The 20,376-nt window shown below is 37.6% G+C and overlaps 4 protein-coding genes across 8 annotated transcripts; 3 read left to right on the top strand and 1 right to left on the bottom strand.

The window, feature by feature from the left end:
* Positions 1-2,861: 2,861 nt before the first annotated feature.
* Positions 2,862-8,128, top strand: LOC119989386 (glucosamine inositolphosphorylceramide transferase 1). Of its 3 annotated transcripts, none has more exons than XM_038834869.1 (4): positions 2,862-3,490; positions 3,989-4,111; positions 5,638-5,805; positions 6,189-8,128. In XM_038834869.1, exons 1-4 carry the CDS (start codon positions 3,119-3,121, stop codon positions 7,869-7,871), a joined length of 2,346 nt encoding a protein of 781 aa, XP_038690797.1. In that variant the 5' UTR covers positions 2,862-3,118; the 3' UTR covers positions 7,872-8,128. The 3 variants fall into 3 exon arrangements, with proteins under 3 accessions (XP_038690797.1, XP_038690798.1, XP_038690799.1); XM_038834870.1 differs by lacking the exon at positions 2,862-3,490 and adding an exon at positions 3,722-3,859; XM_038834871.1 differs by lacking the exon at positions 2,862-3,490 and adding an exon at positions 3,724-3,878.
* A 1,358-nt stretch (positions 8,129-9,486) lies between these two features.
* On the top strand, positions 9,487-15,833 carry LOC119990053 (3-phosphoinositide-dependent protein kinase 2-like). Its single transcript, XM_038835871.1, has 11 exons — positions 9,487-10,120; positions 11,292-11,472; positions 11,644-11,696; positions 12,232-12,333; positions 12,410-12,518; positions 12,607-12,685; positions 12,895-13,060; positions 14,069-14,203; positions 14,305-14,468; positions 14,714-14,936; positions 15,270-15,833. The coding sequence occupies exons 1-11, from the start codon at positions 9,938-9,940 to the stop codon at positions 15,351-15,353; spliced, it is 1,479 nt and encodes a 492-aa protein (XP_038691799.1). The 5' UTR covers positions 9,487-9,937; the 3' UTR covers positions 15,354-15,833.
* Positions 15,834-16,010: 177 nt separating this feature from the next.
* LOC119989796 (uncharacterized protein HI_0077) lies at positions 16,011-17,984 on the bottom strand. Of its 3 annotated transcripts, XM_038835499.1 has the most exons (5): positions 17,647-17,984; positions 17,439-17,558; positions 17,108-17,338; positions 16,507-16,905; positions 16,011-16,179 (listed from the first exon to the last, which is right to left on the bottom strand). In XM_038835499.1, the coding sequence occupies exons 1-4, from the start codon at positions 17,848-17,850 to the stop codon at positions 16,519-16,521; spliced, it is 942 nt and encodes a 313-aa protein (XP_038691427.1). In that variant the 5' UTR covers positions 17,851-17,984; the 3' UTR covers positions 16,011-16,179; positions 16,507-16,518. The 3 variants fall into 3 exon arrangements, with proteins under 3 accessions (XP_038691427.1, XP_038691426.1, XP_038691428.1); XM_038835498.1 differs by lacking the exon at positions 16,011-16,179 and having other exon boundaries at positions 16,323-16,905; XM_038835500.1 differs by lacking the exon at positions 16,011-16,179 and having other exon boundaries at positions 16,323-16,905; positions 17,108-17,311.
* A 124-nt stretch (positions 17,985-18,108) lies between these two features.
* On the top strand, positions 18,109-20,351 carry LOC119989183. Its single transcript, XM_038834540.1, has 2 exons — positions 18,109-18,521; positions 19,963-20,351. The coding sequence occupies exons 1-2, from the start codon at positions 18,216-18,218 to the stop codon at positions 20,119-20,121; spliced, it is 465 nt and encodes a 154-aa protein (XP_038690468.1). The 5' UTR covers positions 18,109-18,215; the 3' UTR covers positions 20,122-20,351.
* Positions 20,352-20,376: the final 25 nt, after the last annotated feature.

Below are 20,376 nucleotides of genomic sequence, written 5' to 3'. Positions count from 1 at the left end.
TCAAGGATTTGTTGTTGCTCAAATAAACTAGAAAATGTTTGTCTAATGATAACTTTCTCTTAGACCTTGAATTATGAGAGATTTTAGCATCTTCTCACTCTAATAACAATAATAATGATCTCCAAAAAAAAAAATCCCAATTGTTTCGAACTTTCTCTTTTCTTTGGGCTTTGGAATGATGCTTCTTTTTAGTGCTAAGAGATTTTAATAAGATGCTTGTCAATGGATTCAAAAATATGTATCAAAATGTTTGAAATATATAAACGCGGTAATGGAATTCAAAAAGACAAGTTTTTTCCAATAAATATAAACATTTAACTAATAAAACTTTATGAGATGAATGTGATAACGATAAATTGATAATAATATAATAACAAATCAACTACTACTCTTATCCACTAAGTATGTGGATTAGAAAATAATTGATATTAAAAGAAGATACTTCTAGATTAATCAAATTTTGTACACCAATTTGTGCTCCGGATATATATATTATTTATAACATTAATTTATTAACAACCCTTATCACAACATCCATGACATAGGCTCCTTTAATTGTGTTTATCTTTCACATTAAATAGTGTTAGTTTTCAAATGATAAAAATATCTTTATTTTCTAGGGTGATAAACAACTAGACAATTGTGGTTTGGTTGCAACACACATTCCCAACGTGTTTTAAATTTATGTAATGAAAAGGTGTGTACGTGCAACTAGATTAAATTGTATAATGTCTTACTTTTTATATAAAAAATCAAAGCGAAAAATATCTCGAATGAGTCTATACGGGTGCAATTGAGCAATGTTAGAATCTCACATCCGTAGGCTCTTACTCAACCAAGTGGTATATAAAGCCAAACCCTCCTCTAACATTCAACAATACTTTTTTTTCTTGAGTCTAAGTACCATTAAGTGAGAAGGTTCAAGGAATAATGAAGTCGTGCAGGCTCGATGAATATATACATGACCAGTAGCGTATCATAATAAAAAATCCCCGAAGGGAACGACATCTCGAGTGGATTTACGCTAATGCAAACGCACAATAGCATCTTTCCCCATTAAAGACACTTTCAAAGCAAATAATATCTGGAGTGGATTTATGCGGGTGTCAAAGTCAATTTTTTTGTTCAAATTGATTTGAACAAGATAAGAAATCCTGGTCCTCCCATTTTGCCTAGTAAAATTCTTTTTCAAACTCCGAGTATAGATGACCTAAATGTCTTATAGTAAAGGCCTAGACTTCGTCCATATATGTTAGAATGTGATAGATCACAAAAGGAATTGAATTGTACCAGCCAATGCAACCACCAAATGAACCTTCAATGAAATTTCAAAACCCTTTTGATTTTATTATATATTTTTGTCCCTAGTACTTTACTCTTGTCACATATGTAGTCCCCTAGGGAAAACCTAGTGGAGACCGATATTGACCCACAAACAAGGTTTTATTTGTCTAACCTAATTGGACTCTTGTAAAATTCTTCCTTAAAATCATCGATCATCAAACAAATATTAAAGAATTAACATGGAAAACAACGAATATAAATATGTTATTTACAATGTTGTTAGAGGAAAATTTCAAATATTTTTACATTTTTTTCTTATTTTTTTCGGATTTGCAGGTAAATTTCAGAACAGATGATAAATCGTGGCCCAATAGTCAAGATTGTTACCATCTCAACAGGTGTTGCATTCATCACCTCATCTATCGTGATTCATATCATAGTAGTAGGCTATAAGATTAAGTTGCGTAATATGTAAGTTATGTATTAATTATTTTATCAAAATAAGATAACAATATTTGTTCTTGTGTATGATAACAAATATTTCCTACAACATCATAAGATTAATTTAGCTAAAGACTTGTTCAACACCATGAGGAGAATAAGATGATGAAAGTTCCTCTACATCTAACTAATTAAATGTATGTATGTACCCACTAGACTTATGCTTCTAAAATTTTTTCTATTTTTAATATTAAGTTCACATTAATTATTTGTCCCACAAAACAAGTTATCAATTATTTTTGATTTTTCCAATTTATTTATTTATGAATTAATTAAATTTTAATTTTAAATCCAATTACTTTATAAAACACGGTAGGCCGTTTTTTGGATGGATTCTTTAAAAAAAAAGTATATCCTTAATTTCTATATAAATATTTTCAGTAAATAAAAAAACCTAAAAAAAGAAATCAAATACAAAACCACAACCAAAAAGGTGCGATTTCCATACTCGCTGCTTACGTCACCACCTACTCTCTCCGTCTCACACACACATGACCGTTTTCACATTTTCTCTTCGGAAGCCCGGGACCTGCTGTAATAAAATTACAGCAGGTTCCACTGTAATCCCTTTTTTGGGCATTAAAAATTTTTATTTTTATTTTTAAAAATCATAAATATGTAGTGTTCATCGCAACGAACACAACGATATATTTTTTGTTAGAAACAAAAATCAAATTCAACATGAAAAAGACACGACAATTCTAGACCATCGGATATAAACTTAAAATATTCGATGTTTTGATCACGATGAATTTGATTTTTGTTTCAAACAAAAAATATACCGTTGGATTCGTTATGAAAAATACTATATATTTATAATTTTTAAAAGTAACGCATAAAAGGTATTACAGCGGGACCTGCTGTAACTTTATTACAGCAGGTCTCGGGCACCCTTTCTCTTCTTATATGGCGAGTACAGCTGTTACCCTCGCGAGTACAAATATATAATCAATAAATAAATAATAATAACAAATAAATATTTTTAAAATTTTATTTGTTAAAAAATCAAATCTCTCGTAATTATCGTCACTAGCAATACATATACGGCGTGTCTATGTGTGTATATATATGTCCGCCAGGTAACGTCTCTCCCCCTGGATAGTCCGAGTCCGACCTGGTTATGCCACATTGTAGAGAGAGAGAGAAAGAGTAAAGAAAATCAAAATTGAAAGAGAGAGAGAGACGAAATAAAACAAAACTACTCATCAGAATCGGGAACAAGAAAAAGCTACTGTTCGTATTTTTTTTTTATAAATTCGAAATGCCGGCGATAGCAGGGGCTTTAATTTCGGGCTCTGCAACGTCGGCGTGAGATCTCTCTGCGAAGAATCAAATGGGTTCAAGCTCTTTGGTGGGTGGTGGTGGGGCAGCGGTTTGTAATAATGGGACGGCGGTGGGAGGTGGTGGTAGCGGCGGCGGAGGGAGCTGCTGTGACATGAGTCTGAGGTGTTGGTGTAGGTGGAGATTAGAGCACCGGTGGAGGTGGCTCTCGCTTTTCTCTTCTGGTTTTGTTTTCTTTCTGGGTTGTTTTGTGTTGTACGGATCAATTGCGACCCTTTATGCGTGGTTGGTTTTCAAGCCTTCTTATGATGGTGGTGTCCGTGCGGGTATGGGTTCGCTTGGGTGCCAAGAGGACAATGAGGGGTCATGGTCCATTGGTGTTTTCTATGGAGACTCTCCCTTCTCTCTCAAACCCATTGAACAGGTAAAAGAAGGCTTTGCTGGGTTTTTTAGATTTTGTCAATTTTTGAACCTTATGCTGAAAATTGGGTTTTCTGGTGATTTGATTTTTTTTGCTGTATTTGCTGGTTTCTGACTTTCTGGTAATTGTGGGTTAGGTTTTTTTACTTTTCATTTTTCTTCATGTACTTATCTTACGAAAACTCCCATCGCTACAAGTGTTGAATTTTGGTCAAAGCTTCTTGTTATGATGAGAGTTTTTCTTTGTTTTTGATTTTTCGTGGCCTTGTAGCTGTTGAGGTTTCATGCCTCTTTTTATTGTAGTATAATTTACATCTTCACCTACATGTTTTTTTTTCCCTCTTTAACTGATGATTGGATCATTTACATGCGCGTATGCAACCTTCGTATCTGTAAATTTTGAAAGCTTTGAATTGATTCTTAGTTAATTTTAATTTATATGTAAGAACTTATTCTGTTGCTTATTCTTTTAGTCTTTGTTTGTTGTCCAACTTTGGTGCAGATGAATGTAAGGAGGGATGCAAGTGCAGCATGGCCAGTTGCTAACCCAGTTGTGACATGTGCTTCGGTATCTGATGCTAGTTTCCCCAGTAATTTTGTTGCAGATCCTTTTATTTATATTCAGGTAATTTCTTCTTTAACATTTCCCTGACACATTTTTGTTAGTATTTGAGAATTGAGGGTCAGTAACTTAGAGATGAACACAATAATTGTCATAACATTATTGATTCAGTATTCATGCCTATAGTACTATTGTCTGGTTCTCTAAAATCAGCAACAAAAAAAATATTAAGGGAACCACTGTTTGCAACCTGATCCGATAGGATTTATTTCATACCTTGTTTAGCATAATTTGCGGCCGGGCCCTCCATTCTAATTTACAGTCACCCATAGTATTTATGACGTCTTTGAATATGTTGGTTGTGGAAGACAGATTACAGAGTGCGATAGATAAGCCAGCCACTAGCAGTGGTGAAAAAGGCAGTGTGGCACAATTTTGGCCTCCATATGATGGAGACACCATACCTTTGAGAATAATCAATATTTAAAGTTTTTCTAGGAGTATGATTTTCTTTGAGTCTTTGTCATAAGAAGAATCATTTAGTTTTTGTCTTTAAGGAGACCCTAGATGTGGTTATGATGAGGTATAAAGACCTCATAGACTGTGATTCAGTTGTGTTTTGGGGAGCTTGGTGAGGTTTGTATAATACCACTGTTGGTAGGCAGTTGGTTTTATCTGTCCATGTTCATTGGGCAGCGAATGATTTCTAGGAAATATTAGGCGCTGAACTTTGCTTAAAGACAAAAAAATTGCTTCATTGCAACAGGATAGTTCACTACACCAACAATATATAAGGACTCTGCCAAAGGAATTGATGGCAAAACCCATTTTCTATTCTCTGAACGGTATCCGGGTACAGGTCACCAGCGGGACGTAGACACCTTCGTGAAGAGGATAGTCCTTTCTTATGGTTTTTACGTTGTAGATATGATGATCCTACACCTGAAAGTACACCAAACTTAGGGAACTTGTAGGTTCAGAAACAAAATCGAAATTTTGCTTTGAGCTTGTGCCTTATGTTTGATGTTTCTAAACTGCAAGAACCAGTTCAGACTGTAATGTGACTTGGGGATGTTTTTTACAGTAATATGTAGCATAGAAAATGAAGTCAAAGTATTCTAACAATTTCAGGTGGTTGGCTTGTTTGAATCTATAAAATATCTTCGATCGGTAGAAATGCAAAAGGGTTTAACATTCCTCTCTTCTTAGCCTTAAGTTGGACCTTTTGTCCTGGGATCACAATTTTGGATTAATCTGATACTGTTAGGCGATGAGTGCTTGGACTGATTTTGCATAGTACTATGTATATTATTTAAAATGTTACACTTGTGTTATTTGACAGTAGCAGTTAGTTTGTTTTGTTTCTTTTACTCCTGTTGACTTGGACTGAAGTGGATGCCAATAGTCATTACTGATTAATGCATCATGTTCAACAGCGATCTTTTCTCTAATGCATGAAATTTAGTTTGATTTTTCCATGTGAAGACTGCCGAATTATTTCCAACAAAATGTTTTGAAGTTGTTAAAAATTGTAAATGTCCTTTGTATTTGGGCTTAATTCTCTTTCGATTATATGCTGCATGTTTCAGGGAGATACTCTTTTCCTCTTCTATGAAACGAAGAACTCAATCACCATGCAAGGAGACATTGGGGTTGCAAAAAGTACCGACAAGGGAGCAACATGGCAACAATTGGGCATTGCTTTGGATGAGGACTGGCATCTCTCTTATCCTTATGTATTTGATTACCAAGACCAAGTAAGACTTGAACTTCTTTACTTACTCAAATGCATAAAATTTTGATTATATTGCATCTAGTAATATTTTTGTGTATCCTAGATGCATGATTGAGGAGTGGAACAACAATCAAAGGTCGTTACCGTCAAAAAATTGCTTTGAAACTTTAGGATGCATAATTATAGACAACCTAAAAAGAACTTGTTGCATAGTTCATTGATTGAAAAAGTAATTAAAATTCAACCAAGTTCAAGTTAAGTTTATTGCTGGGCCTAACCGCCTCGCTATTTAGCCTTGGATTTCCAAATAATCATTTCAATTTAGTGGTTGGGGATAGTTGAGATTTAAATACACTCAGCAATGCAAGCTGATTTTATTTGTTATCTGTATCTCTACATCAACAGATATATATGATACCTGAGAGCAGCCAGAAGGGGGAACTTCGTCTTTACCGTGCAATCAACTTCCCTTTGCAGTGGACGCTAGTCAAAATCCTCATAAAGAAACCTCTGGTTGATTCTTTTGTAATTAATCATGATGGCCAATATTGGCTTTTTGGCTCAGATCACAGTGGTTTTGGAACCAAGAAAAATGGACAGCTGGAGATATGGTATAGCGGCTCACCACTTGGACCTTGGAAGCCACACAAGAAGAACCCTATTTATAATGTTGACAAGAGCTTGGGGGCCAGAAATGGAGGCAGACCTTTTGTGTACAATGGAGACCTGTATCGGGTTGGGCAAGACTGTGGAGAAACGTATGGGCGACGAGTTCGTGTTTTCAAGGTGGAAGTTCTTACCAAGGATGAATACAAAGAAGTTGAAGTTCCTCTCAGCTTTGAAGAGTCCCGTAAGGCCCAAAATGCTTGGAATGGAGCTCGCTATCATCATCTTGATGTGCAACAGTTAAGTTCTGGTGAGTGGATTGGGGTTATGGATGGAGACCGGGTAGGTTCAGGGGATTCAGTGCGTCGGTTTATTCTTGGTTGTGCTTCACTTGCAGCTTTGGCGGCAATTGTTGTATTATTGGGTGTGCTACTTGGGGCTGTGAGGTGCATCATTCCCCTAAACTGGTGTCCTCACTATTCAGGTAAAAGAAGTGACACATTCTTGGCTTGGGAAAGGTCACATTTATTTTCTTCGAAGGTGAGACGGTTCTGTAGTCGCTTGAACCGGGTACCTTTGTCGCTTCGAGGCAAAATAAAGCCTAATACATGTGTGGGAAAGTTTGTTCTGGCTGTTTTATTTGCTGTTGGGATTGCAATGATGTGCATGGGAGTTAAATATATCTACGGAGGCAATGGAGCAGAAGAAGGCTATCCACTGGAGGGTCATTATTCTCAATTCACTCTATTAACAATGACCTATGATGCTCGGCTCTGGAATTTGAAAATGTATGTGAAGCATTACTCAAAGTGTTCCTCAGTGAAAGAGATTGTCGTGGTGTGGAACAAAGGAACGCCTCCCAAATTAAGTGATTTTGAATCAGCAGTGCCTGTTAGGATCAGAGTAGAGAAACAAAACTCACTGAATAACCGTTTCAAGTTGGATCCATTGATAAATACCCGTGCTGTTCTAGAGCTTGACGATGATATTATGATGACTTGCGATGATATTGAAAGGGGATTTAATGTATGGCGTCAACACCCAGATCGGATTGTGGGTTTCTACCCGCGACTTGTTAAGGGAAGTCAATTGAAATACAAGGGTGAGAATCACGCCCGGAAGCATAAAGGGTATAATATGATTCTTACTGGGGCAGCTTTCCTTGATAGTCAAGTAGCTTTTGAGAGGTACTGGAGTGAAGAAGCCAGGCCTGGCAGGGAAATGGTAGACAAGTTCTTCAACTGTGAGGATGTGCTAATGAATTATTTGTATGCAAATGGTAGCTCATCAAGAACAGTTGATTATGTGAGACCAGCATGGGCAATAGATACGTCTAAATTTTCCGGTGCTGCAATTAGCCGAAACACGCAAGTGCATTACCGGATAAGAAGCAACTGCCTCCTTAAATTTTCTGAGATATATGGAAGTTTGGCTGGCCGGAAGTGGGAGTTTGATGGCAGGAAAGATGGTTGGGATTTGTAGTAAAGACGTGAATAGAACAGTTGACTTCTCCATGTTTGTCGTCCTCGTACCATCCTTTTTTTTTTGATAAATTATTGTTGATCCTGTCTATAGGTTTTCACCTTATTCATTTAAAGATTTTGTGATAGGGTTCTTCTTTAGGTACTTGGTAATCTTTAACAAGATGTACATTGGTTTCTGTCAAACTAGTGTCCTTGTTTTTTTTTAAGTTTTTCTTGAAATTTGATCAAATATGGTTTGTAGCTTGGCCTTTGAGACCTCTCTTTGTCTCTCCCATGCTCTCTCAAACACAAACACACACACACATCAGGGACATGGTCCACATGGTTCGAGTCTTCGAATCTTTTTAATCGAGAATGACATCATACAAGATTGCTCTTTTGATATCTTATGTGAGTTTAAACTCGGATTTTTTGATATCTGATATGAGCTTAAACTTTGGTTATCAAGTTTGCACATGTATAAGTTTCTCACTTGATGACAGATTAAGTTAGACCAAAGCCGAGCAGATGGCCATAAGAATATTATTCTTAGTTGAAATCGAACTCGAAACCTCTAGAGTTGCTCAGTTGAAATCGAAATCGAAACCTCTAGAGTTGGATAACCAATTAAGCCACTACCTAAAGTGGTCGAGTCTTGAACTCTGGAACATGTTTAAGCTTAACAAGACATTGCATCTGAATTGACTCCTACAATGCAGCATTTCATGGCCCATGGGCCAGCACTCTCTAAAGTTGGGCCCAGCAATGTCATTTTGGATCATGTAATGGGCCCATCGCGTCCCCCATCAACCTTATCCACTCATAGTGGGCTCATGAAACTAATAAGAAGTCAAGAACCTTCTATCCATCTGAGATTGTGTGTTGAAGATAAAAGGTAACACAAAGGAAATCATTCCATACATACACAAATCCATTGGGATGGGGACAAAACTGTTTTGAGTTTTCATGTTGTTGTCTCCATGTCCACGTGCATGCATGTTTTGATGAGAGAGAGAGAGCTCTTATCCACTTCAATCATGTTATAGTGAAATACATTTATGATATACTATATACTATACATTTAAAATCTTTGGACCCCCATGTTGACTAGAGATTCAAGAGACCACCAAGCAAAGATGACCATTTATTATTTTATTTCATGAGCCCAAAAATATGTACCATACTTCAAAAGCTTAGAGGCTTAAACCTTTTCTAGACTTAACTAATGTTGATTATCTTTTCGGATTTAGGACATAAAGAATTTCGTTAGAGGTCGGAAGTTCGATTTTAAGCTGATATAACCTCAAGTGATTTGTACTGAGCCTCTGCCCAACCAATCTATCAAGGGAGTTTGCGCGTGTCTAGCCCTATCCGAATTTGGGCTTAGTGGGTTGTTCAAAAAGGCATGTTTGAATTGTTCTCGGTTTAAAAAAAGTGTACAAATTTTAAAAATTTTAAACTACAGAGGTTATATTTGCAGCAGGTCAATTCTTGTGGGATTATTTTGCAAATTGTTAAACTAAAATGGGTAATTTTGCAGCTGACACAAAATATGTGGCAAAGTACAATTGCAGAATTTCTGATGTGGCAACAGTTTTACCAATGATACTATGATATGAAGGGAATAAGCATCTCCAGTGGAGTCTCAAAAGCAATGGGGTGTGTGTTAGAGATGGAGAGAGAAACAAAATGAATGATCTTCTCCATGTGCTTTTCTTCCTTCTCTTCCCCAACAAAATTTCCTGAATTCATTCCCTCTCCCTCCTCTCTCATGCACAAAACTATTATTATTCATCATATTCACTTTCTAGGGTTTTGAAATTGCACCACAGCTAAAGCTGATCACAATTCAGATTTTTCACATGTACCCATATACACAATACATCATACAAGGAACAGAATCTCATTCACTTTTCTTTTTTTCAGAGAATATAAAAGACTCCTCTTTTGTTTTTCTGATCCAAATGGGTTCTCTTTTGACTTAATTACCATCCTCCCAAGATTTCTAGAGAGAGGAATTTTGTTTTTTTCCGCCGAACTTGGGGTGTTTTTTATTATGTAGAGAGAGAAATTTTGTGGAGCGAGATGTTGGCAATGGAGAAGGATTTTGATTCGAAGCTCAGGATTCAAGGCAGTGGCAATTCTTCTTCTAGTGGTGGTGGAAATGTTCAGAGATCTAAGAGCTTTGCCTTCAAGGCTCCTCAGGAGAATTTCACCATCCAGGATTTTGAATTGGGCAAGATCTATGGCGTTGGGTCTTATTCGAAGGTTTGTTCCTTTTTTTTCTTCGTGTTTTTTGTGGATTGGTCTGGTTAAGCTGTGTCTATTTTTGGGTATGTGGGTTTCGGTTTGTTCTTCTGTTGTAGATTGGTGGGATGTAATTACAATTGTTTATGATGCTTTTTTTTTCCCTTTCTTTTCATCTATTTAGGTATAAGATTGGAGATTATCAGACTATCAGTTTATAATACATGGTCTTTATCTGTCTTTGTGTTGATTTATGGGCAGCAGGGGCTTGATGATTACTAAGGTGTATGCAAGCAATAGATTAAGGTTAATTGTCAACTATAGCAGCTTATTTATATCTCATTTTTAATGTGAAACAAGGATAAATTTCATTGATAGACCCTTGGTTGGTTTGAATTACCAGGTAATTTTTGTTTTTTGTTGGGGGTAGGTGTAGGGAGGTGGAAGGGCTATGTATCTGCATCACATCAAAAGGATATGTGAAAAGAGAGAAGATGTTTGTTGTTTGTTGATATCTGAGACGCATTGCAAAAAATTGAGAAAAAGGATTTTAGATTCACTGTTCGGTATGGAATTATGCGTTGGATGGCTGTATTAAGTTCTGTAGGGTGCCAAATAATGTTTTGAAGGGCAATGTGACAACTAAATGTTGAAATTTCTCTTTTTTCTCCCACCTTTTCTCAGTTCTCACCAACCAAATATAGGATTTAATCTAGTCCAATTGTGTTGATTTATTTTTGAAAAGAAATTTTTTTATTAACAGCACCAAGGGGGTGCAACCCAAGAGCAAACCGGAATATAAGAAAGAAAATAAAGCCAGACCAGATTCATTTGCTGTGATTGCAGTATGATATGTTGGTTGAACACATGCTAACATGGATTGTGCTGGCAATAAAAATGCTTTGGTGATTCATCTCTCTTTGCCCTTTTCAAGGACCTATATGTATTGGGATGTGTTACTTAAATAGTTCGTGGAAAAAAAAAACTTCATTTTGCCATTTCCTGCAGGTTTTACAGGAGCTCTTATTCACTTATTCCATATGTATGTATCTGGCATTTAGTATATTGGATTGTTTGTTTCTTTGACTTATTATCCTATTTAGGTTATCTCTGGAGGTCATATCTGCTTAATTCCAGCTTTTAGTCTTCTTGTTGGCTTTGTTGCTAAGCATCTTTGTAATCGTCTCATCAGGTTGTGAGGGCAAAGAAGAAGGATACAGGAGTTGTGTATGCATTGAAAATTATGGACAAAAAATTCATTACCAAAGAAAACAAAACAGCTTATGTGAAATTGGAACGCATAGTGCTTGATCAATTGGACCATCCTGGGGTTGTGAAGTTATTTTTTACATTTCAAGATACTTTTTCACTATGTAGGTATTCTTGGTTGCTGCCTTTTCAAATTTCAATTTAATTGATACTTTCTCTATCTGTCACTTTCTATTAAGGTTAGTGCTTTCTCAATGCTTAAACTCCTTGTTGTCTGTCACTATTTTTCTCACTTGATTTCTTCTTTGGAATTGGTGTCTTTTCGTACTTTGCAGACATGGCACTCGAATCTTGTGAAGGTGGAGAACTTTTTGACCAAATAACCAGAGTAAGTTAATAGCGATGAACTCCATAATTTGATCATGAAGCATTTTATCATTCTGCAATTACATTGGACACTTGATGTTCTAGATATATGGATGGTATGGACATATAAAACATGGAGATATTGGTGCTTTGGTGCTTGGAGTAGAGAAGATTAAATTAGGATTGCTAAAAAGAGAAGAGGGCCAAGGATCTAAGTATGAGCTAGAAAAACCCATAAGAAGAGAAGAGAGCCAAGGATCTTAGTATCAGCTAGAAAACCCATAAGATGCAAGGATCTACATAGCGTAGATCTTTGAATTTACTCTTTCAGGACCTCTTTAGCTCTTGTATCAAGAACACTATTAAGTGAATGTTCTAAATGTGTTCATCAGCACTATTTGCTTTCTTAATCCTGATGCTACTAAACATTTCTGTTATCAATACCACTCGCATTCTTATTTCCATTGGGTACAAATGCCAAATTGCTTAAATACTTTCCTCCCGTCTGTGATCTTGTGATTGTTTGGTATCATTACCCTTTTAGTTTGTGTTTACAGAAAGGTCGTCTGTCAGAGGATGAAGCTCGCTTCTATGCTGCAGAAGTTGTAGATGCACTAGAATATATACATAGCATGGGATTGATACATCGTGATATTAAGGTATTTCTTTCTTTTTTTGCACTCATATGCTATTTGATTGGCAGCTGGTGAATGCCTAATGTTTCTTCAATGGCAGCCAGAAAACTTGTTACTTAGTGCGGAAGGCCATATTAAAATTGCTGATTTTGGGAGTGTGAAGCCCATGCAAGATAGCCGAATTACTGTGCTGCCTAATGCTGCTTCTGGTAGTATAATGTTTGATGTGGTGAAACCTTTTGACAACATTTTGAGCGTTGCACTAAGGATTCCTTTTTTCCTGGTTGTCCTGTTTAGATGACAAGGCATGCACATTTGTGGGGACTGCGGCTTATGTTCCTCCAGAAGTTCTTAACTCTTCTCCTGCAACTTTCGGGTAAGGATATCTTTCTTGAATGGGTTATGGGCTCATTAGCTAAACTAATTGGATTAGTAGACACTTGGAAATAATCTCTCCTAGGTGTGTGGCTTATTGGATATTTATTTAAAAGTAATTTGTGGTTTTGATTCAGCGTATTTGTATTTTCTCTTATCATGTATTGTTTATGTAGGATAACTTTCTTGTTTTTGAACAAATCCAAACAGAAATGATCTCTGGGCTCTTGGATGCACCTTGTACCAAATGCTTTCTGGAACATCTCCTTTTAAAGATGCCAGTGAGTGGCTTATTTTTCAGAGGATTATAGCCAGAGATATAAGGTTTCCAGGTTACTTTTCAGAGGAAGCCAGAGATATTATTGACCGGTTACTGGTAAGCGACAAATTATTCTTTTGATACTGGCTATGATAATTTTATTTTAGCTTGCTCGCTACAACTATTGTTGCACAATCTGCACTGCTCTCCCGTTTCTGTCTTTTTGAGGAGGAGTTCTTGTGTCTCCATGTGTTTTGTGCGCATATTAGGTATGGTTTATTTGTTAGCATATGAGAATTAAATACTGCATCAAAACCCAAAATTTCTCCTTCTTTGTAACCTGAGCCATATGTCCGCGACTTTTTCTTTCGGAATGATTCCCTCATTACTTTGTTTCATGGCATCCTTTGTTTTGATGATCAAACACTATCGAAATTTTAAAAGAAACCTGTATTACCTGTCATGGACCTTCTGGGCGTTGAAGGAATTGCCTACATTGGTAGACTGAGAATTTGATCCCAAGTTGCTTAGCAAACACAGAAAGCCACTTTGATCCGGTCTTTTGGCAACCAAATCCACTTCCAAGGAACTCCTTGTGACCACAACTCCTATTTAGGCGAGAAAGAGCCTTATATAAAAAATAATTCATTAAAAGTCCCTTTGCTGGATTTTTTTCCATATGAGACAGTCTTCTCTGTCATTGTTAATTGAACATCCAAAGATAAAACTGTCCTTTATAGAGGGAAATTAGAGCATGATAAACGGCATTTCAACTTTGACATGTGAACAACTGGACATTGAAGATGTTTGATGTTTGGTACACAAATAATTGCTGAAGAGTTATTTTTTTACATAGGTTGTGTACGTTGTGGTGTAAGTTTCATAGGTCTAAATGAGGCTGAAACTCAAGTTTTTTCCTTGCGTTTTGTCTGATGCAGGCATGAAGGTTTGAGTCACATGTCATTAGAAAACTGCAATTTTGTTATACTGGATATCTTAAAGAAATTCAATTGACCTTTTCTTCAAGTCTTGGTTACAAGTTTATGAAGTTGTACACCATATTGCTATACAAACTTACATAGTCTATTTATTTTGCCCATTAATTTCCCTGGTATGTTGATGCAGGACACAGATCCTGGTAGAAGACCAGGTGCTGGACCTGATGGTTATGCTGTGCTTAAGATGCATCCTTTCTTTAAGGGAGTCAACTGGAAGAATGTAAGAGAGCAGACTCCCCCCCGACTTGCTCTGGAGTCTACGGTATGTCTTTTGTATTCCTTGGTGCTGTATCTATTGGAATGCAACTTTCCTTTCATCATTCCTTTTTCGTTTAAAACTTTCCTCTCTTTTTTCTATTTTAGGCTACACCAGGTGAAGGTGATGGTGCTCCTGATTCTTCATGGAACCCGTCACATATTGGGGATGGTTCTGCAGGACAAAATGATGGAAATTGTGGTGCCTCATCGTCTGAAGCATCTGGTCATATAACTAGACTTGCTTCAATCGACTCTTTTGATTCAAAATGGTATTGGCTCAATTCTTCTCAGATATACTTATCTTTCTTTCTCTTTTTTTTTTAGAATCCTAGAATGGACATTGATTCCTCTGTGGGACTTTTCGAGTTTATGGGGAAATTAATTGTTTATTCTTTTTCATTTTGGTTGCTTGCTCAGTATTCCCTCCCTTTCTTCCATCAGACCCTTCTCTTTCATCTGCTGGTTCTGGATTCTGTTCATTATTGCTCATAAGAAATTGTTACCATGTTATCAGGCAACAATTTTTGGATCCTGGGGAATCTGTTCTCATGATCTCCATGGTAAGGAAATTGCAAAAGTTGACAAGCAAAAAGGTGCAACTTATCCTTACCAACAAGCCTAAGTTGATTTATGTTGACCCTTCCAAACTAGTGGTTAAGGGAAACATTATATGGTCCGACAATTCTAATGACCTCAGTATTCAAGTTACCAGCCCTTCAAATTTCAAGATCATAACGGTACGCTCTTACACTCCTTTTCTTTCCTTTTGTGTGTTTTTTATGCCTTTGCTACTGCTCCTGAAACACATAATCTAATCCAACTTCTATATACCTGGTAACCCCGTCAGAATTAATAATTCTCGTCATGTAATGCACTATGGTTTTTTTGGTTGTGTTTCACAAACAAGGTTTTATAAAATTTTACCTCCTCTGTATACCATTATTGATCATTGTAACAATGTTTAGATCAAAGGTTATTGCAGCAAATTCTTTTCTTCTTTTTTGTTTTTCATATTCTTTTCACCATTTTTGTTATTCTTCTTGTCTGATAATATTTATGTGATTATTTAGCCCAAGAAGGTGTTGTCATTTGAGGATGCAAAACAGAGAGCATGGCAGTGGAAAAAGGCCATTGAGAGTCTGCAAAACCGGTGAAGTCCAATATATTCAGTAGAGAGGCATGGGTTCTTAAACAATTGAAGTTGCCACCGATTATTTATTTTGTGAACGAGATTCAAGTTGCAGTTTTTGTTCGAGTTTCGGAGCTGCTCCCCATGAGCATTTATCTCTTGCAATTGGAGCTGAGCTTGCGGCGAGCTTCTCCAGTCTCCTGTTTGCTACCTTTATACAAAATTAACGTACAATTGTGAAGTTCTTACTGTAGGGTTGTCCTGAGGAAAGCTAGGGTTCATTTCTCAAGTGTATATCATACATCAGCAAGCATAATGAAAAGTCACTCCCATGAAAGTTCTTCTGGTGCAAGTTGTGAACTTTTTAGAAACCCTGTGCAAGCAACTATCTAACTTAATTTCTATAACAAATCCTTGTGAACTCTACTAATTACCTTTTGGTAAAGATGGTTTTGGATACTTTATTGTTTTAGCTTTATAATTAAGATTATGCTGGTTTATGGTTTTCCCGAGCGTACGAGTTAAGTTTAATAGTCTTTTTTTTTACGACACATGCAACAACACAACACTCACAAATATTCATAAATATGCTGCACGCGGGATTTGAACCCTGCAACGTGGGCAGAAATACACAATGGTTTGCTAGCACCGACTAATAGCATAAAAGGAAACCTAAATATTAGGCAAAAGCACATGACTTCTTAAATGTGGAAAGCTAGCTTTGCAAATGTTTGGTTTCGAGCCGAATGTCCTCCCTCCCGAGGGCATGATGTCTTCATGCTATTTCTTTGAAGAGTTACATTGAGCATATTGCATTCTCAAAAGAACAAAAATCTGTGTGCATAGACCACCTAAATCAAAATGCAAGTCTGCCTTAACAACCACAAAGGTAGTAGGTATTTACAGGAAATGAAAGGCAAATGCTTTAACTAAAGAATACATACTAAGAGCATTCGCATCAGAAGATGCAGTAAAACAGAATAATAAAGTAATATAAATAAGTAGTAATAGATTAAGAGGAAACTAATATTTTAATGCCGTAAAATTGCAAAGCATAAGGGTTTCGCTTGGCTTACAAGATTTGAAGAGAATCTTCTGACACTCAGAGATTCTCTCTATTATTTTTCTTTACTATTATTTCTGCAAATCACTCCAAAGAGATTGATTGGGAAGTTTACCTCTGCATAATGCTATTGGTATTCTGAGCTGGCCTCCTTCACTGCAAGTGGTTCATACCACTGAGGGCCAAAGCCAGCAGCTTTCCTTGCCTTCTCGTTAAAAGGTGGCTTCAGAGGCCCCCTGAAGTACTTCCTTACTATTGCATGAAACTTCTGAATCACTTCTGCAGCATTCCCCTCCTCCACTGTAAAATAATCACTTTCTTGAGTTGCCAGCATTTCTCCTTGAAAAGCTGGATCTCTGGACCTCAAGCAAAGATATTTGAACCATTTTATTCCAGCAGCACAATGGGTAACCTCTTCTGGGTAAACCACTCTGTCCAGAAGATCTGCTGTCTCATTATCACCTCCATTGCGGAAACGAGAGATGGTCGTAGGAAGCACGTCAAGTCCCCTCGCCTGCATTATAACCCAATTGGAGTATAACGTCATTGTATGGAAACAGCCTCTCAAATAAACCCTAAGGACTAGGAGGTTTCACAAAGAAATAAGCCCAAACACAAAGATAAGCAAACAAATAATAATAGAAGAAGCAAATAAACCCCAAGGACCTAGGGATTTCACAAAGAAAGTAAGCTCAAACACAAAGATGAGCAAGCACCTCATGGACGCAATGTTCGACAGCCAGACGTGCTAAAAGGTCCTTGGATGTGGCAATGGCAGAGTCCCAAAGTCCATCATGTGCAGGTAATGCCCCATACGAAGAACCAAGTTCCTCAAGCCGTGCTGCAAGGAGTGTGAAGTGCCTGCCCTCATCTTGAGCCACTCTCACAAAATCAGTGAAGAATTCTCTCGGCATCGCCTCCTGCTTACCAAAACGAGCAATTATATCCTGCAATAAAGGATTAAAGCAATACCAGAGTGTTCAGGAAATGCATATTACTATCAAATTGGCTCAAGAACCAGTCTTCAAGGTTGGACAAAGAGTATACCCATGACAAGTCAATTGCCCAACTCTCAGTGTGAACAAGGCTGTGCACAATTGCCTGCCTGCTCTGCAAGCTACCAGCTTTCCCCAACTTTGGCATCAAACTTGGAGAAACCAACTTAACCTGCACATTTTTCATTTAGGGTTTTATCGAACCGTTCATCGGGTAATCAATTTGAAAAACTGTAATCCACGATCAAATAGTATGTTACGTTAGTGAGCCTGGCGGGGCGATCTGGCACGGGGAGATCAAGGGAGGGATCGTAAGTGCGAGAGATGGTCCCTTGTAGCCATTTGGAAGCAACTGAGTCACCGAGGCGGGCCTTCTCGAATGGATCGGCCGTATTCAGGACTCGCAACGCCGCTTCTACCAGTGTCTCGCTGTCCTCTCGGTCTCGGTTTCGTGGGCTCGTCATCTTATCCTCCTCAATGGGACCCGGAGAATCGGTGATTTTGGCGCTTCAATAGTCTGTTCTTTTATAATATTTTGAAGGCTAAGCGAGCCGGGCTAAGAGTTTCGAGATTCGTGGCCCAGCCCGGCCATCAAATATCAAAAAGCGGGCCAGGTCAGCCCAAGTACCAAGCTGGCACTTTTGGGCCGTTCTGAGTTCCGCAGGGTCGGCCCATTTATACACCTCTGACGTAAATATATCAAATCAAAACTTGTGGGCAGCTCGAGCGTCATTTTCTAGATTTCTCCGGTCATTGCAAAATCCCAAAACCGCTCGATTGTCTATACATTGCAATCGGAGTAAAGAAGACAGTTCCTCGACCGGAAACCATGCCTGAAAGCACCGAAGTCACCTTCGGAGAGGCGGAGTCGAAGAACGCTCACCAACACCAGCAGCTGCACAACTTGTTTTCACAGCTTTCGAAATTTGAACTCAAAATCCCTTTCCTCGACCAACTGCTAAAACCTAAAGGCGAGTCTGCTGTTAAGGTTGAATCTGTTGACGTTCAAAATGAGGAGAAAATCGAGAAACCGGACATTGTTAAGTTCCCGAACGCGCAGCTGACGGTTCCGCCTCCGTTGGAGTTGGAGGTGAAAGAGATTGGGAGGACTTCCAACCCCGTCGTTCTCTGGCAGGTCCGGCTTCCTCACTTACGTTCACGTGTTTGTTTGTAAATGGTAATAAGGTTTCATTTTTTTTGGTCCTGTGAGAAGGACATGGATTTAGGCTTTTAGGTAATGAAGTGATATTTATTCTCCTTCAACTAGTGAGGCTACGAGTTTTGATAAACTAGTTACTAGGGCAAACTATCCTGAAAAGCAAAGAAAAATTTTCCTGAAAATGTAAATTTTACCGGAGATGTATGATGTTGAAATAAACTCATATTAGTGTGGTAGTTTAGGTTAGTATTTGGTATGCTTCAACAAAATGTCGGATGAAACAGCTGAAGTGGAGTTGATAGAGATATATAGAATTGTGTATTGCCTGTCCGTGAAAATTTGTCATGCTTGTTTTGGTTTTAGTAAATATCCAGAATTCAACAATGAATGTGGTATAGGAACTGGCTTGTTTTACCCTATGAGTCAGTAGAAAGCATTGTTGAAGCAATGTTTTCTTTGATGGTGATGTGGTAAGAATATGAAGAATGTAGACATCTATTTATGCACGTAGTGGATTCTTGAATTTATGATTCAGGAAATAATGTCAAATGATACTGGGGACATTTCTGCAAAATAAAATTGTCTGCCCTTTATTGCAATTGGATTATACTATTTTGTTGTTTCTATGGGGGGCTGCAGAGGCTTATACCCTAACTGCCATTTGAGCTGCTAGAATGGCAATAGCCTACAGCCTATAGCATATTTATGCTCAGTTGCATTCTTGATATTTTCCATATGCAGCACAATGTTGAGTCCAATGGCATCAGGAATAAAACACATCAAACCATTGGAGTTACATGGAGGGTCAAAAGCATTGGTTTTACCCCTTTGATGTTGTTAGCCTCACCATTTGAAACAACAGGATATCCCTTCCCTTTGTAGACAAAGTTCTTTATATTGGTTGTGCAGTGCTTCTCTTGCTATCACAATGTGTAAGCCGTGCATTCAGTTAGAATCTCATCTGCTGTAGTGATATAATTTGTAATAAAGGCCATAACATTGCAAAAGAGCCTGCAACCATACAGAGAAAAATGAAGCATTTTTTTCCCTTCCCCAATGGTTGGTGAAGAGGTTGAAAGATGGATGTCAATCTCTGGATATTTTGATAACTTTCTGTAGCTTATTTGTTAAGTTAAAAATTGGCAAAAAGGGTTTAACCAATTTTGTGTGGAGCCAAGTTGCTATAACTTTCAGGTATTTCACACCTGCCTCCCCAATGTGGGACATTTAGCACTTCCTTCAGAGAGAAGTTTTCCCTTTTAGGTTTGGCTGAATTTTTGCTTTGCTCAAATAGTCAAATACCTGCATCTGGCATTAATCGGACTAAGAGAAAATCATTATCAATTGTAATCTTCCCTTGTATTAAATGTTGTGATAATATTTTCTTCTTTAATGAAAAGCTTTCATCTGCGTTTAGGTTTATGCCATTGGTGGGTTCTTTGTCCTGAAGTGGGTGTGGGCAAGATGGAATGAGAGAAAGGAGAGAGCCAGGAAGGGTTCTTCTGATGATAATCAGTCTTGTGAGGATGATCAGCCCCCTGAAGATTATCAATCTGCAGCTGATGATGAGCCATAACTTTCAAGGTGCATTATGTCAAACTTCTTTTCTGAACTCTTTTGTACTTGGTGAATGCAAAGTTGGTTTTCCTGGTGAATGAAATATTTTCTCACCTTTTCTGCCACCCGACAGTTGTCGTCGGCAGCCATATACCAACTCTAACAGGTTTTATCTGTCGCCGAATACTAGTATATGAAATGATTTTAGATGTTTTAAATTTCATCTCAATGAAAATCTTATCCGTAGCATATTGGTAAAGTTGGAGGTTGTAAA

Source organism: Tripterygium wilfordii, chromosome 21 (genome assembly GCF_013401445.1).
Source record: "Tripterygium wilfordii isolate XIE 37 chromosome 21, ASM1340144v1, whole genome shotgun sequence".
Classification (NCBI taxonomy): domain Eukaryota; kingdom Viridiplantae; phylum Streptophyta; class Magnoliopsida; order Celastrales; family Celastraceae; genus Tripterygium; species Tripterygium wilfordii.
The sequence above is the reverse complement of the archived record's forward strand: the minus strand, read 5'-3'. Positions and strand labels throughout refer to the sequence as shown.

Coding starts and splice junctions, on each gene's coding strand:
- LOC119989183 (XM_038834540.1), top strand. CDS start 18,216: ATGCCTGAAAGCACCGAAGTCACCTTCGGAGAGGCGGAGTCGAAGAAC. Junction 18,522..19,962: donor ACCCCGTCGTTCTCTGGCAG/GTCCGGCTTCCT, acceptor ATCTGCGTTTAG/GTTTATGCCATTGGTGGGTT.
- LOC119989796 (XM_038835499.1), bottom strand. CDS start 17,850: ATGACGAGCCCACGAAACCGAGACCGAGAGGACAGCGAGACACTGGTA. Junction 17,559..17,646: donor GCCCCGCCAGGCTCACTAAC/GTAACATACTAT, acceptor AAAAATGTGCAG/GTTAAGTTGGTTTCTCCAAG. Junction 16,906..17,107: donor TCGAACATTGCGTCCATGAG/GTGCTTGCTCAT, acceptor GTTATAATGCAG/GCGAGGGGACTTGACGTGCT.
- LOC119990053 (XM_038835871.1), top strand. CDS start 9,938: ATGTTGGCAATGGAGAAGGATTTTGATTCGAAGCTCAGGATTCAAGGC. Junction 12,686..12,894: donor TCTTCTCCTGCAACTTTCGG/GTAAGGATATCT, acceptor AAATCCAAACAG/AAATGATCTCTGGGCTCTTG. Junction 13,061..14,068: donor ATATTATTGACCGGTTACTG/GTAAGCGACAAA, acceptor ATGTTGATGCAG/GACACAGATCCTGGTAGAAG.
- LOC119989386 (XM_038834869.1), top strand. CDS start 3,119: ATGGGTTCAAGCTCTTTGGTGGGTGGTGGTGGGGCAGCGGTTTGTAAT. Junction 4,112..5,637: donor ATCCTTTTATTTATATTCAG/GTAATTTCTTCT, acceptor TGCATGTTTCAG/GGAGATACTCTTTTCCTCTT. Junction 5,806..6,188: donor TATTTGATTACCAAGACCAA/GTAAGACTTGAA, acceptor CTACATCAACAG/ATATATATGATACCTGAGAG.